This window comes from Aythya fuligula, chromosome 1 (genome assembly GCF_009819795.1).
Source record: "Aythya fuligula isolate bAytFul2 chromosome 1, bAytFul2.pri, whole genome shotgun sequence".
NCBI lineage: Eukaryota > Metazoa > Chordata > Aves > Anseriformes > Anatidae > Aythya > Aythya fuligula.
In genome coordinates this window covers 25,902,071-25,917,621 of record NC_045559.1, presented here as the reverse complement: position 1 = coordinate 25,917,621, position 15,551 = coordinate 25,902,071, and the positions used below count along the sequence as shown (strand labels likewise).

Below are 15,551 nucleotides of genomic sequence, written 5' to 3'. Positions count from 1 at the left end.
AAGGTTTTCGCTACTCTCTCCTGTTACTAAAGGAGACCCCCCGACCCCCTCACCTCACGCTGTGGCACACTAATGAGTGTGGGCTCATCAGCCGCCCCGCAATCAGCGCACCCCCCCCCCCCGCACGCCGCTGCCGCAGCAACCGTTGAGCGCAGCCCCCGCGGCGCTCTCAGAAAATGGAGGCGGCCGCGGGCGGGCTGCGCATGCGGAGAGCCGCCCCGCGCCGGGCGGGCGGGCAGCGAGCGGGGCCGGGGCCGGGGGAAGCGCCGCCGGCTGCCTGTCCCTGAGCCACCCCCGCCGTGCCTCGGCATGAAGAAGATTTTCGGCTTCGGGAGGAAGAGGAAGGGGCAGCCGCCGCCTCCCGGTGGTGGCGACGCCGCCGCCGCCTCGCCCTGTCCCAGCGGTACCTACGAGCTCCGCCAGAAGGAGCTGGGCAAGCTGCACCGCGCGGCCGCCAGCGGCGACCTGGCCCAGGTGCGGCAGGGGCTGAGGAAACACGGCATCGACCAGCGGGACAAGGCGCAGCGGTAAGGGTGGGGCGGGAGGGGTCCCTGTAACCCGCAGGACTCCCCCCCTCGCTCCCCAAAACACGCCCCTGGGGCGTTGTCGGAGGGCGGCGAGAGGGCTGCAGCTTGCCCGAAGGTTTTCTTGCTTGCGAAGCCAGCGGTGGCTTCTTTAGGATCAGCGCGTTTCCCGGCGCTTGGTGCTAGCAGCTTGGAGGCGATCACAGGCTCCTTCAGCGTTGTGGTTATCGGTTGCCCACCTGAGGTCTGCACACTCCGCTGCTGTCGTGCTGTGCTGGGCGGCTTTCAGGGGATCACGGTCAGACCTTCAGAGCTGAAGGGTCCTGCACGCTCCTACGGGAGTTGCTCCAAAAAGTGGAAATAGTCGCTCTCAAGTGGCTGCTGCTGTTCCCTGTCTGTAGCGAGACATGACAGGTTCTCTGAAACTGTCATTTCCTTGTCATTTCCTTGGCAGAAGCTATTTTTTTTTTTTTTTTTTTTTTTTTTTTTGTATAGGAGGCTTGTTAGCTGCCCTGTGAAGGGAAGAGAAGTATCTGCATTAAAAATTGCTGTTTCTGCATCACATCACGGTGTTTGTGCACCTCTCCTTTTCTGTTCCCAACTAGCCTGAGAGCGGTTGTGCTCCTGTCTCTCAACAAAATACCCCAACAGTTGTTTTTTTCCAAGGTTACTTGAGGCTTCCTAAATGCAGAGAAAGATCTTACCCACAGCGATGGAGTTCAAAAAACAGTGGACTCTTTCTCTCGCAGTTCTTGAGGAACTGCAGGATTTTTGTTGCACAATCTTCTTCTGTGGTATTCCATTTGTATGACAGTTATAAATGTCAGAATGGCGACATACTACTTTCCTGTAGTCAGGATTACGGTGTTGTGTCTGTTTTGCTAGAGATTACCAAAGGTGCTTTGATGCCTATGTGAGTTTCATGTTTGCAGTAGTAACCAAGCTAGCAAAAAGCAAAAGCAGGTGTTTTCAAAAAGCAAAGCAAAATATCAATATTCTTGCTAAAAACCCATCTCCTAGCTCTCTGATATGCTTCTGGCATGTGAATGACCCTGTGAGGACTTAGAGGTTTACTTGCTTTAGACCTCAGATTCCCAGGCCTTGGTCTTCCGTGCTGTGTCATGGGTGCAGTTGTGCTGGAGGCAGTGACCAGAGTCTGGACACAGGAATCTGTTTGTGCAGATTCAGTTATACAGCGGAGAAAATGTCATCTTACTAAGCAAATGCTGTGGAGGGGTTTTCCTAGCCAGCTTCAGGCTTTGGATGTGCAACTGCTGTTACTGGCAATGGAATGAGCTTGGGTATTTGTTCTGTTTCGATATTTTGAGACATGAAATTTGCCCTATCTGTGTACCACAGACTGAAATCATTTCTTCATCTGTCAGTGTGAATTTAATATGTCTATTTTTTTAGGACACCGCTGCATCTTGCTTGCGCAAATGGACATGTGGATGTCGTTACATACCTAGTAGAAAACAAGTGTAAGCTAAATCTTTTTGACAATGATAACAGATCGCCACTGATGAAGGTATGTGGAATGTGTTATCCTACTCAAAGTGGGGCTTATTTATTATATGTTAAATGATGGCTATCTTGCTGAATTCTTTACGTAAATCTGTGTAGAAACAGGTGTATTATAGCTACTCTTGGAAGAGGCTTCCCAGCATTGGGAATTTGCGGTATTCATTGGTAGAGTGAAACGTGACTGTTGCAATTTTTTTTCCTTGTATCATTTCCAGGCAGTACAATGCCAGAAAGAAAAATGTGTGGCTATCTTGCTGGAGCACGGTGCTGATCCAAACCTGGCAGATGCTAGTGGCAACACTGCCCTTCACTTGGCTGCCGCAGCTCCGAATGCATCTCTAGCAGAGATGTTACTTGAGCATAATGCCCATATCGATGCTCAAAATAAGGTAAATTTTGAGATTTGTTAGGGAAGTTCTTCCAAAGAGTTGCATTAATATTTCTATTGAAGAGTTTTTTGGTTTAGATTTTTAACTTGAATGATTTTTCTGCCCTTTCAGGAGGGATATACCCCCCTTATTCTTGCTGTTTTGGAACATCATGAAGAGATGGTAGAATTTCTCCTTAAAAAAGGAGCTGATGTGCATGCTCGAGATCAGTGTGAAAGGTGAGATGTTGGTGGATTGCCTTAGTCGTCTTCAGGTTGGACTGATGAGAGGCACAGGAAAATGAACACTGACATAGAAAGAGCCACACAGGAGTTTCCTGTGTGACTGCTGGAAGCAGGTCTACAGAAGGCCACCAACATGCATCATTGCATGTTTTCTGCATTGAAGATTGCAGGAAAGCATTGTTTGTGGTGGCCACCGTGGCAGGAGACTTGTTAGGAGCATTGCTGTTATGAAGGAAATGCTTTTTCAAATTGAGGAATAGTTCATATGTCAATGTAGGAGCTTTGTCTGAGGATCAAACAATTTTTTTATTCCCTCTCACATTTTATTGTAGCTAAAATACATTTTCTCTTGTTCATTTTAAACTAACGAGGATTTTTTTTTTTGAGAGAGAGAGTAAGCAAATAAGAATTAAACTAATTGCAATGTCTGTGTAAAATGATTTATTTCTTATTATATTTTGGATGCTTCAGAACCCCGCTTATGACTGCTGCATCTGGTGGGGAGCTTAACTTGATAAAAGTTCTTCTTCGCTATGGTGCTGATCTTTCCCATAAAGACACTAAAGGGTGGACAGCTGAGGATTATGCTATTATTCATGGATATTCTAGGTAAACTTTTAACTTTATTATTAGAATTGTTAAGTTGTCAGTTATCAATGTTGGCTTTGGACTTTTCTGCTAACAGTACCAAGGTTTAATGGTATCTTGGGACAACTCTGTCACTGAGCACAGCTTCAGTTTTCTAGAATTTATTGCTCCCCTGTCTACTGCTAATTTGGAAGTTGAAGAACACTTCCACACCAAATTATGTTAAATTTCTAGTTTGTGTCGCTAAGCTCATACCTGGCCATTATAAACTGTTAAGTTTCTGTAACCTGCTGTTATCTAGATATGGAGCTTGACAAACTGTATTTGTAAATCCTTGCTTGACAAACTGGATCTGTAAATCCTGTTGTAAAAAAGAGTTTGTAAACTCTTTCCCCAAACCAGCACTATTGTTACTGTATTTCAATCCTCTTACCAGGAACCACACACCTTTTGTTTCAGAGGAGATCCAGCGATCTCCACTTCTGTTAATTTACTAAACAATCTTGCTGCTGTTACATTTAAGTGTTACAACCATGGGTGTTCATTCTTAATGCCAGTTATGTGTGCTTAAACTATGCTGAAAAAGTGTACCAAGCAGGAGTGAATTTCATTGATACAAATACGCATCTGTATAATAAACATGACTGTAGTATTTGGGTATGTAATAAGCAATGCAGTAAGTAGAGCATGCATTAACCTTAGTGAATATATCATAGAGTCATAGAATATCCCGAGTTGGAAGGGACCCATAAGGATCATCAAGTCCAACTCCTGGCACCGTACAGGTCTACCCAAAAGTTTAAACCAACCTCAGCTTAACACCATTCTCGTGGGTCCTATCACTGGTGTTTGCAGAGAATAGGTCACCTGCCTCCCCAGTCCCCCTCGCGAGGAAGTTGTAGACCGCAATGAGGTCCCCCCTCAGCCTCCTCTTCTCCAGGCTGAACAGGCCCAGTGCCCTCAGTTGCTCCTCATACGTCTTCCCCTCTAGGCCCTTCACCATCTTTGTTGCCCTCCTCTGGACACTCTTCAACAGTTTAATATCCTTCTTGTACTGTGGTGCCCAGATCTGCACACAGAACTCCAGGAGAGGCTGGACCAGCGCAGAGTAGAGCGGGACAATCACCTCCGATCGACTAGCAATGCTGTGCTTGATGCACCCCAGGATACGGTTGGCCTTCCTGGCTGCCAGGGCACACTGCTGGCTCATATTCAACTTGCTGTCAACTACAGCCCCCAGATCCCTCTCTTCTAGGCTGCTCTCCAGTGTCTCATCGCCCAGTCTGTACGTATAGCCAGGGTTGCCCTATCCCAGGTGCAGGACCCAGCACTTGCCTTTGTTAAACTTCATGTGGCTGGTGATCGCCCTGCTCTCCAATCTGTCCAGATCTCTCTGCAAGGCCTTTCCACCCTCAACAGAGTCCACAACTCCTCCAAGTTTGGTGTCGTCAGCAAATTTGCTCAAAAAATCAAAGAGGATGTAGGACCTTCTAGTCCTACATCCAAATCATTTATAAAGACATTGAAGAGGACTGGCCCTAAAATGGAGCCTTGAGGGACCCCACTAGTGACCATCTGCCAGCCAGATGTGGCCCCATTTACCACATTTACCACATTTGAGCCCTGCCTGTCAACCAATTGCTCACCCATCGTATGATGTTTTTATTAAGTTGTATGCTTTTTTTTTTTTTTTTTTTTTTAAGTTGTATGCATTTTGTCCAGTAGGATCCTATAGGAAACCATGTCAAAAGCCTTGCTGAAGTCCAAAAAGATCATATTGGCTGGTTTCCCTTGGTTGACTAGGTGGGTGATCTTATCATAAAAGGAAATCAAATTTGTTAGGCAGGACCTACCCCTCATGAACCCATGTTGGCTGGGACCAATGACTGCATTGTCCCCCAAGTGTGCTTCAATAACTTCAAGAATCATCTTCACAATTTTACCAGGCACCGATATGAGACTGACAGACCTGTAATTGCTAGGGTCTTCTTTCTTACCCTTCTTGAAAATTGGGACATTTGCCAGCTTCCAGTCTACTAGGACCTCTCCAGATTCCCAAGATTGTTGAAAAATAATTGAGAGAGGTCCTGCGATGACATCAGCCAGCTCTTTAAGCACCCTGGGATGGATCCCATCCAGGCCCATGGACTTGTACGGATCCAGGTGGAGCAGCAAATCCCGCACACGTTCAGGGTCGGTTGGGAGTTTGTCATTCCCACTGTCACGGACCTCCCGCTCAGGGCACCCAGGGTCCCGAAGCCCATCATCAGTGTTGAAGACAGAGGCGAAGAAGACATTAAACATCTCTGCTATGCCTGTGTCATTGTCTGTGAGACCTTCCCCATCAAGTAGCAGACCTATGTTTTCTTTGTTTCTCCTTTTTCTGTTCACATATCTTAAAAAAAAAAACTTTTTATTGTCTCCCACAAACATGGCCAGCTTCAACTCTAGTTGGGCTTTGACCCCACGAATTTTCTCCCTACAAACACGAACAGCATCTCTGTATTCCTTCCTTGTTGTCTGACCCTCCGTCCAGGAGCTGCACGCTTTATTTTTTCACCTAAGCTCCAGTAGAAGATCCCTGGTCAGCCAGGCCAGCCTTCTGCCCCACCTGCCTGACTTTCGATATTTTGGAATCGCCTGATCTTGTGCTTCTAGGAGGCAGTGCTTAAAGATTGACCAGCACTGATGGACGCCAGTGCCTTCAAAAGCGGTTTACTAGGGGACCTTGCTGACTAGTTCCCTAGGCAGCCTGAAGTCTGCTTTCCATATATCCAAGGCTGAAGTTTTGGTGGAAGTTTTCCTTCTGTCACCATAAATTCTAAACTCAACCACTTCATGGTCACTATGACTGAGATGGCCGCCAATTGCCACGTCTCCCACAAGACCCTCTCTGTTCTCCAGCAACAGATCTAGGAGGGCACCTTTCCTAGTTGGCTCCCTTAGCACCTGCACCAAGAAGTTATCCTCTAAGTGCTTTATGAACCTCCTGGACTTGCTTGTGTCAGCGGTGTGGTAATCCCATTTGATGTCTGGCAAGTTGATAATCCCCCATAAGGACAAGGGGAGTTGATTTCAAGGCATCTCTTAGTTCTGCATTGACGTTGTCGTCCTGGCCGGGTGGTCTGTAATAGACTCCCACTATGCCATCCCCTTTATTTGTTTGTCCCTTAATCCTTACCCAGAGGCTCTCAACTTTGCCATCACCAACTTGAAGTTCCACACAGTCCAGCCCCTGCTTCACATACATCGCCACCTCGCCTACCCTGCCTGTCCCTCCTGAAGGGCCTGTAACCATCTATCGCAGCACTCCAGCCAGGACTCATCCTACCAGGTTTCACTTATGCCGATGATGTTGTAGCTGTGGGACTGGGCCAAGACTTCTAGCTCGTCCATTTTATTCCTCATACTGTGTGAGTTTGTGTAGAAGCACTTCAAATGTGCCTCCCTACACACAGCACCTTGCACAGGACCTCACTGGCACACAGTCCCTCTGATTGTAGCGCACCATCCTGTAGCTCATCACCAGCGTGCCTGGTTTTATCCCCTTCCCCCTCCGACTCTAGTTTAAGGCCCTGTCTATCAGCCCTGCCAAACCCTGAGCCAAAATCCTTACCCCTGTCTGAGAGAGGCCAGCAGGCCTCGCGTCACGTAGACCTTCCCGTGATTGAAAAACCCAAAGTTCTACCGGTTGCACGAGTCCTGAAGCCACGTGTTAATGTGGTGAGCCTGCTTGTCAGCATCGATCCCCCTTATCGGAAGGATAGAGGCAAACACAATCTGTGCCCCTGATCCTTTAAGTAGTCACCCTAGAGTGCCTTTTGATTGCTCTTGGACTTCTCATTGCTACCTCATCATTACCAGCAGCGGGTAGCAGTCGGTGGGCAGTACCAGGCACTTGACTTTCTTAGTGAAGTCTCTCACCCACGCCCTGGGGAGACAACAGACTTCCCTGTGGGTGGGGTCCTATTGGCATATTGGGCACTCTGTCCCTTTCAAAAGGGAGTCCCCCATGACGATAACCCTTCTTTCTTTTTTAACAGACGATGTAGCGATGCCGGGGGTATGTTGCCTTGCCTTAGGCACCCTCTCCAACTGGGATGGGCTTTTGTCTACTTCATTGTTCTGACGGTCGTGTTGTAGAGCCTCGTACCTGTTACATAAGGGTAGATGGGAAGGTGGGCAGGGACAGGGCTCGCCTACCACCCGAAACAGGAACCTGCCTCCATTCCCCCCTTTGGCCTAGGCCTCCTCCTGCAGCCTGGCAAGATGAGGGGACTTTTGTCTTCTGTGTAGCAGGAGACACTTGTGCTGTGGCAGGCTTGTGAGTGTCTCAGAGAGGGTAGAGTACACCTCCACCAGTCAATTTCCCTCTCTGACTCCCTGATGCTCCTGAGCCTGCTCACCTCCTCCTGAAGCTCTGCTACCTGGCTGAGCAGCTCTTCAACCTGGGCACACCTCCCACAGGCATACCCCTCACTGCTGCTGTCAGACACAGACAGGAGACTTGGGCACACCCTGCAGCCCAAGACCTGGAGGGCAGTGTGTTTCCCCGAGCCCTCTGTCTGAGTAGCCACATCAGTGACTGTGGCTGGAGAGGCCGCAAGAGATGTGGAGGCCATGGTTTTCTGCATGGTTGATACCATGGCCAAGCTCTTTGCAAGCAGGTTATGAGTACCAATGGGAAAGACTGCTGTGAAAGAGCGGTGAAGGCGCCCCCCTACTCGCCCTGCCTGCGCGAACTGCTGCGCCTCCCCCTGTTTGCCCATCCTGGTTGCTCGTGCCCTACGAGGGCTGCTGGGTCCTGGCAGCTCCCTTGGCTGCTTTGAGTGAAAATATGAATTAATTCATATTTTCATATGAAACATTCATATGAAAATATTCATATTTTCATGGCTTTGGATATATCTAGGTTGGATAGCGAGTGGCTGATACTATTCCATTAAGTGGTGTATGCAGGTATGTGGTTATTCTTACCAAATGCATTTCCTCTCTTTCTGTATATAGTCTTAGCAAACAACTGGCAGAATACACAGACTGGGAGAACACAGGAGAAGCTTCTGCAGGCGGTAAACAAAGCATCCCAGTACTTTCGACTCCTCACAGAGCAGGAGCTGCTGGCTTTACGTTGGGTGCACCTGCTGTGGACAGAGGAGGTAGGATATTTAACTGTGGTGGACTTAATGAGAAAAAATAAGTGGCCTTTACTTTAGGTGTTTTATATTGTTCAAGCTTCTTGTGCTCAGTGTTGACTTTAGTGGAGGCATCAGATGGAGTATCACAAGAAGTTTTGTGAATGTGCTTGTTTCTTGCTAGTTTGAAGTGCATCTTACCAGCCCTGAGGACAATTGTGATTTGTGTATTTAACATCAATTCATATGGTTGTCACCTTCAGCCCATCAGATCGCCCATTTATACAGGTTTTCCTTGCGGTGGGATGTGCGGGAAGAAAGGAGGACAAGTAAGGAACTTGGCTTTGTTTTTCAGGTAGACGCTTAGAGATGCTCTTTCAGATTGTGCTGTAGGTTCATCCTGGGCAGTTGGCTCACGTTTCTGTAGTAGGGAAACAGCAGCTGAGTTAGAAAGATGAATGGCTTGTTGATTTCCACTGAATTTGTATGTCTGTTTTAATAGTTTCACTTGTACTAAGCTCATTTTAGTGAGTCACATTATTTCTCATCTTCAGTTAGAATTGCTTTTGTTTAGGTGCTGTGGAGACACTTAGGAAAAATTGTCTTGGAAGAGTAACTTCATTATCAACAATTCAGTGTCTATGTATACTGTATCTTCTTGGACATAGTCTGATTTATAATAAAGAGGCCTTTCTTCCACTTTGATTAGTTTTATACCAAAAAAAAAAGTTAAAAGTTCATATAACTTGGTGATCCAGAAAAACAATTAAATTGCCTTGTGATTAAAAGAAAGAAACTCTTTCAGTGAGTTTGTAAAATCCAGTCAATGCTTATGAGCTCAGATAGTGCTAAAGGAATCTTAAAAAAAATATATATTTTAATACAGATAAAATTGTTTGCTTTATACTTTGTTTCTCACCCATCAGTAGGAGGGTTTATTCATTCTGTATTTTTAAGGGCTTTATGTTAGAATGATGTGTCCAAGGGGAAGCAGACAGTGTTCAAATGCAATTGCTCTTTTTTATTTTGACAATGTGTCAAAAAATATGTACAAAAAGTGTGGCTTCTTTTTTTCTTCTGGACTTTTCACAGGAAGGAGAACTGAATTTAGGGCCGACCTTTGCCTTTGACTTAGGAACAGTTCCTTTGATCTAGTCAGAGATTTGAAGTTTCTTCACAGGCTGTTTTTGTTTTTTTTTAACTTTGTTTTTTTTTCAGCAGGGCTTGATACAGGTAGTTTAATCAACAAAATACTGTTTTCACCCCAAAAACTCTGTTCCTACTTTCCACATTGTTTTGGAAACAATGTTTCCACATGTAGTTGCCACATTGTAATGTCTGACAGGCCTGTATTATTTTAAAATATGTGGCTTAAAAGAGGACTAGTATTGTGTAATTCCAAAGCTGGCATATGTGCAGAGAAATACAGGTTCTTTGATCAAATACAGGTTCTTTGATCAAATTTCTGGGATTTTCAATGTTAACCTTTATTCTTTTTGCTGCTTTTGCACTTCCTAATCGGAAGAGGAAATTGTGTAGAATGTTGAACAAGTCAGCATTTTTAAGCTCACTTGCTTATCGGAATGTCAGAACGTGAATGTTTTTATTAATCACAGACGGGTTTGCAAAAACCTCCAAATGAATGACTTCCAGCAATAGTGTATCAAGTGACGGAGATTTTAGATTTTAAGTTGGAATTTCTTTGGGGGAAACAATAATTACACAATCCATATTTCTAGTATGTCTGCGATGACAGCTTTTTTAACTACTGCAGCACGTACTACTCTGTTGTTCCTTCAGTGTTTCCATGAGTAGTTAAATTGTTTCTGCAGGGTAAAGTTCTTGAAAAATAAATGAGCACACCAGTGTGTTTTACATCTCCTGAGGTCAGGAAAAGTATCTTCTGTATCTCCTCTTAAGGAAACAGAGAGAGGCAGAAGGGATGAGAAAACATCTTGAAATCGTTTCTTAACTGTTGTATGATTTTGATAGTAGTCATTTTGTTACATCATTGCATGCATTTGTGATAAAATCAATATAAGTAGGACACCCTTCTGCTACAAAACAATACCTATAGCTTTGTCATGAAAGAATTTGGCTTAAGGCAGCTGCAATAACAGAACCGCATTGTTCAGTTACCTAAAATTTAAAATTTATTTGTAGGTGGGTTGGATAGAGCAAATGGACAGTGATTTTGTATTCCAAAACTTCTGTTTTGCAGTACAGACAAACATATACTCATAGTCACAGTGCATTCTCCCACTGCTATAGCTATGTCTATGTGCTTCTCATGTTTCTGAGATTTCAAATTTATTCTGATGTAATTGTTTCGTCTGTCCTTTCCATGCCTTTTCCTAAATGGATATAGGAATGCAACAGTCTCCTAACCAGGCACCAAGAACAGGAGAATCAAGGAAAGGTATTCTGTAGCATTTTAAGTATGGAACGTGTTGTATAATTCACAAACACCTATACATCATACATACTTACCGTCTTGGAGATCCATGCTTCGATGATTTGAGATCTATAAGTTAGATTTTAAGAGTTGGCTTGGGGTGTTTTCGTTTGCATGTTTTTTGTGCGAGTCTTTTATTACTGAATTCAATGTTTGCTTTTGTCACCAGTGATAGTATATCTTTTTATTTATTTACATTTGTTCTCATGGTGCTTTGAAATGGGCTTCAATGGTTAAAACAAGCAGTCCCCAGAGACTGGTTTTCTAGATCCTATTTCTGTGTCAGGGCATCAGAGCCTTGGTTTAGGTCTGACTGAAAGCTATGTCATGAACTTCTTGCCTTCTAAAGGATTGTGTGACCTGGTTTTGATCATTGACTATATTTATTATACATCAGAAGCAAAAGTTCAGATAATTTATTGAGCTGCTTTGATTAACTGTAACAGTACTAATGGAAAACACTGAAGTCACCTGTTCAAAGCTTATAACTGTTCCACCCTAACTATTTCTATGAGGCACGTTTCTTTTCAGCTGTATTGCATTGCCAATAAGTTCTATTCAGATCAGGAGACATGCTCTTCAGAGTTCTCACCTAAACTCTGTCGTTAGGAAAGACAGAACTTGTACATTCATTTATGGGCTACTGGTAGTGGAGATGTCTTCAGGTGTGATGTTTCTTGGTTGTTGGGTTTGTTTTCCCTTTAATAATTTTGTCCAAGACTTTGGTTTACTTGCCATCATATGATTTTATGGAAGGTCCCAGTGTCCTGTTTATTAAAAAAACACAACAACAAACAAACAAACAACAACAACAAAAACTTATGATAGCAATTGGTTAAAGAACTTCATGAATGCTGACATAGCTTCTGTGTGGAGATTAGGAGATTATATGTGCTTGTTTTTTCCTTTTTGTGTTGGGAATCAGAATCCTTTTATTTTGTCTTAGTTGTTAATAGTTGAGAGGTTGTAGCACTTCTCAAACTGTCTCCCTAGAGTGCAGATTTATTAGTACCTCAGTGACCTGAAGCATGTGCAATAGTACGCTCTCATCAAGTCTTCAAAAGATGTGAAATCTGAGGGATGTGCTTCAGCACAGAGCTGCCATTTGGAGGGACCTTGACGAGCTGGGGAAGTGGACTGACAGGCATCTTAAGAAATTCAGCAAAGGCAAACGCCAAGTTGTGCCCCTGGCAAGGAATAGCTCCTTGCTACAAAACGTGATGGGACTGCCTGGCAGGGGAGCAGTTTTGCTGGGAAGGCCCAGAGAGTCTTGGCAGCGAGCAAGCTGAGCATGAGCCTTGCCCTCAGGGTGCCCTGGCTGCTGAGGTCGACAGCATCTTGGGCTGTGTTAAGAGCAGCCCAGCCAGGAGACTAGGGAAAGTGATTCTCTGCCCCTACTTGGGACTTGTTACACTATCTTGATCCTGGGTTATAATTTTGAGCCCCCAGTACAGAAGAGGTTGATCGTTCAGCGGGGAGCCATCAGATTCGTTAGGGGCAGGAATACATGCCCTGTGAGGAGGGGCTGAGAAAACAGGGCTTGGTCAGCCTGAAGAAGAGGCAGCTTCAAAGGGGACCTAACAGCAGCTTCCAATATATATGAGAAGACAAAGCCAGGAGCTTCCTTGTGGTACATGACAAGAGGTATAAGTGGAAGCAGGAAAGTTTCTAACTATGTTAGAAGCGTTGCCATGATGAGGACAGTTAAAACAGGGAGGTTGTTCGGCTTTCCTCCTTGGCCTGACCTCAAATCTGGACTGGCTTTGAGGAAGCAGTTGGCTAAGAGACTTCCTGAGGTCCCTTTTGACCTGACTTATCCTATGATCCTAAGTGAGAGTTGCCTTCGTTTCACCAAAGAAAGTTTGAAGTATAGTATAATATGTCCTGGTAATGCTGCTTTTGTCTATTGTATACTCTTTTTTGGTGTGTTATAGAGACCTGCTGGTGATCCTTTTACCTAGAGATAAGCTTTAGGTCTTGACTATGCATTTTCATTTTTCTTTAAATTTTCAAAATAATCCATAGTTGAGTAAAGTAGAAAATAAAGTGTATTGTATGACAGTGTAAAGCACTTAATGTTTACTCTGCTTGTGGTGCGTGAATGTGTGTGTAGTATGAGTACTTTGAAGGTTCATCTACTTACTGTCTTCATAAACCACCACCATTTGTTAACTGTTCACAAGCTTAGCATAGTCACGCTATGCTGTTCTTTAGTTTAGAGATATTTCTTCAATGTAAGAGCCCAAAGAAGGTATCACCAATCTTCTTTATTATTATTATTATTATTTTTTAAATTCCATATTATTTGAAAAAGCAGGTGCTTTGGAAATGCTTTCATTCATGCTGCCTTGTATTAAATTGGCCCCAGTTTCATTCTGTTACGATTTGTAGTGTTGTCCATGTGAAATGTTTGTTTGTATTGATTAATTTTTAACATGCCAAATCTAATATCAACATGTTAATTAATATTTGAACAGCAATAGATGACTTTTCCCAAGGAGACTCAATAAGGTGAGACTTCCAAAAATATCTAATGCTTACTTGAAGAATGATATGAAGGAGCTGCTATTCATTTTGCTTTGCTTTTTAAGAAGCTCTGAGAAAGAGGGGAATGACGACAGTTGGCATACTTCTGAGGAAGAAGAACTTGATTTTACCCCAAAGGTATGGTGCCTTTACAGGAAAATTGTTCTGTAGAATAAGTGATTTGAAAGCAAAGAAACTTTTTCCAGCCAATATTGTTTTCTCTTTAATAGCAGTCTCTGGTCTGACAGCATTTTTTTTTATTTATTTTTTTTGCTGCTGTGAGGTATGTTTTTTTGTGAAAGAATTGTAGCTGTGGCAGAGCATGCTGTAAAATTGTTGTTTGGGGCAAAACAGCAGTAGGTGAAAAGATAAGCAACGACATTATTTTAGTTGTTCTGGTTCATTTGAGTCAGATTTGCAGACCCTGAAAGTTTATAAGTTACTATATAACCTATTCTTCTCCAAATGTCGCTATTGTTTCCCCTAATTTATGTGATAGAATTCTAACTGATAATGAAAAAGAGCGTTTATTAACTGAAAATGTCTACTGAAACTGTTCAGCACCTGGTTCTCCATTCCTTCTCTTCAGGTTCCTCCAGTGCTCAATGAATGACTTGCTCAAATTAGTCTTTTTTTCCCCCTTCCTTTCTTTTTTTCCCTTCTTATTTGGAATGACATTGTATAGTTCTCACACTGTGTGTTTTTATTTTTTGAATGCTCGGGTGGTACTCTCTTATCAGCCACATGTGTTATCTCCTACTGTTTTTGCTAGTATTATGAAGGATTATCAGTTTCTCCAGTGATATCTGGAGCATCTGGTCTTTTGCGGTGGCATTCTGCAGTAATGAGGAAGAGGTGTATGGTGGTGGTGAACTGGTGGGGTTCAACACACTCTGTGATGCCGGAGATTCAAGCGTGTGTAGTTTAAACATTATTTCATTTTCTTACATTGATTTAAATGGAAGTGATGTATTTTTCAAATAATGATTTTGAAATTTAGGGATCTTTTGGTAGGTGAACTTGCAGTGACTAATTTGTGTGTTAAGTCTAAGGAACTTTAAGAGTTACTCAAGTTATACACACTTAAGAGTAAGCATCCTACATATTACAAACATTAATTCAAAAACAGATTTTTAGACTTGTTATGCATGTAAATACAGTTTCAGAAAGAATTTGCTGAAGGGTACCTGAGGAGGTTTTTTTGAGGTAAAATAGTCACTGACTTGCATATGTGTGAGAGTTTGTGTAATTAGACCCATAGGATGCAGCAAGCACCTGAGAACTGTCAAAAGGACAGCCCAGTTGCATTTACTGTTCAAGATTTGATTTAAGTAAATGATTTGTTTTTAAAAACAAGATAGCAAAAAATAGATCAAATAATTCTCTTCAAATATATTTTTATTTACAGAAGCCACAGAAGCCAAACTTGACGCTGTTAATGAATGCTTCCCAGCAGTTCAAGAAAAACAGTAAGCTATTTAGAAAAGACTGCATGATATAATGTGATACAAAAGTAAACTAGCTGAGTAATTTTTTTCCCCCTTTAGACTATAGAAAGTGAGAAAAGTGGTAGTATAAGAACAGAGCACATAGTCATTGTAGGGCAAAATAAGTGAGATCATGAAAATGAAAATATTGAGTCCCTTCCTAAGCCTTTGTGCCTGATAAAGTCCTTCCTACCATCCTGCTTATCCACAGAAATATTAGGTGGTTTTACCTTGCTAGGCAGCTGAACTCCACCACAACCGCTCTCTCACTTCCCCTCCTTAGAAGAGGAGCGGAAGAAGAAAAGGAAAGAAACAACTCACGGGTTGAGATAAGGATAGGATAATTTAATTAAAGGAAAAAATAATTATTAAGGAAAAATTATTAATTAAACAATTTAGCTAAAGGGAAAAAAACGGAAAGGGAAAGAAGGGGCAAGGGGGGACAAACAACAAGCAAAGGGTTTGTGGAAGTGCACAGGAAATAAATTACTCTCTACTTCCCACAAATGAGCGATGCTTGACCACGTCCTTGAAGCAGGGCCTCAACGCACGTAGCCTATGGGCTGCTGCAGGGAAAGTTAACATCCCAGCCAGACCCAGGACAATCCCTTACCTGGCTCCTTTTCCAGACATTCCCAGATGACTCCTCTTCTATGCTTTAAGCAGGTAATAGGCCTGTTGCTATTTTTGTAACTCATTTGG

The 15,551-nt window shown here is 43.4% G+C and overlaps 1 protein-coding gene across 1 annotated transcript in view; it reads left to right on the top strand.

The window, feature by feature from the left end:
- The first annotated feature begins 259 nt into the window (after positions 1-259).
- The window catches only part of LOC116489095 (ankyrin repeat domain-containing protein 26-like), a 57,820-nt gene continuing 42,528 nt past the window's right edge, over positions 260-15,551 (top strand). The window contains 10 exon segments of the mRNA XM_032187183.1: positions 260-527; positions 1,938-2,052; positions 2,264-2,437; positions 2,549-2,655; positions 3,133-3,270; positions 8,257-8,405; positions 10,750-10,800; positions 13,314-13,347; positions 13,428-13,500; positions 14,771-14,831. Of these exon segments, the coding sequence (XP_032043074.1) occupies positions 310-527; positions 1,938-2,052; positions 2,264-2,437; positions 2,549-2,655; positions 3,133-3,270; positions 8,257-8,405; positions 10,750-10,800; positions 13,314-13,347; positions 13,428-13,500; positions 14,771-14,831 (1,120 nt within the window). The 5' untranslated portion in view covers positions 260-309.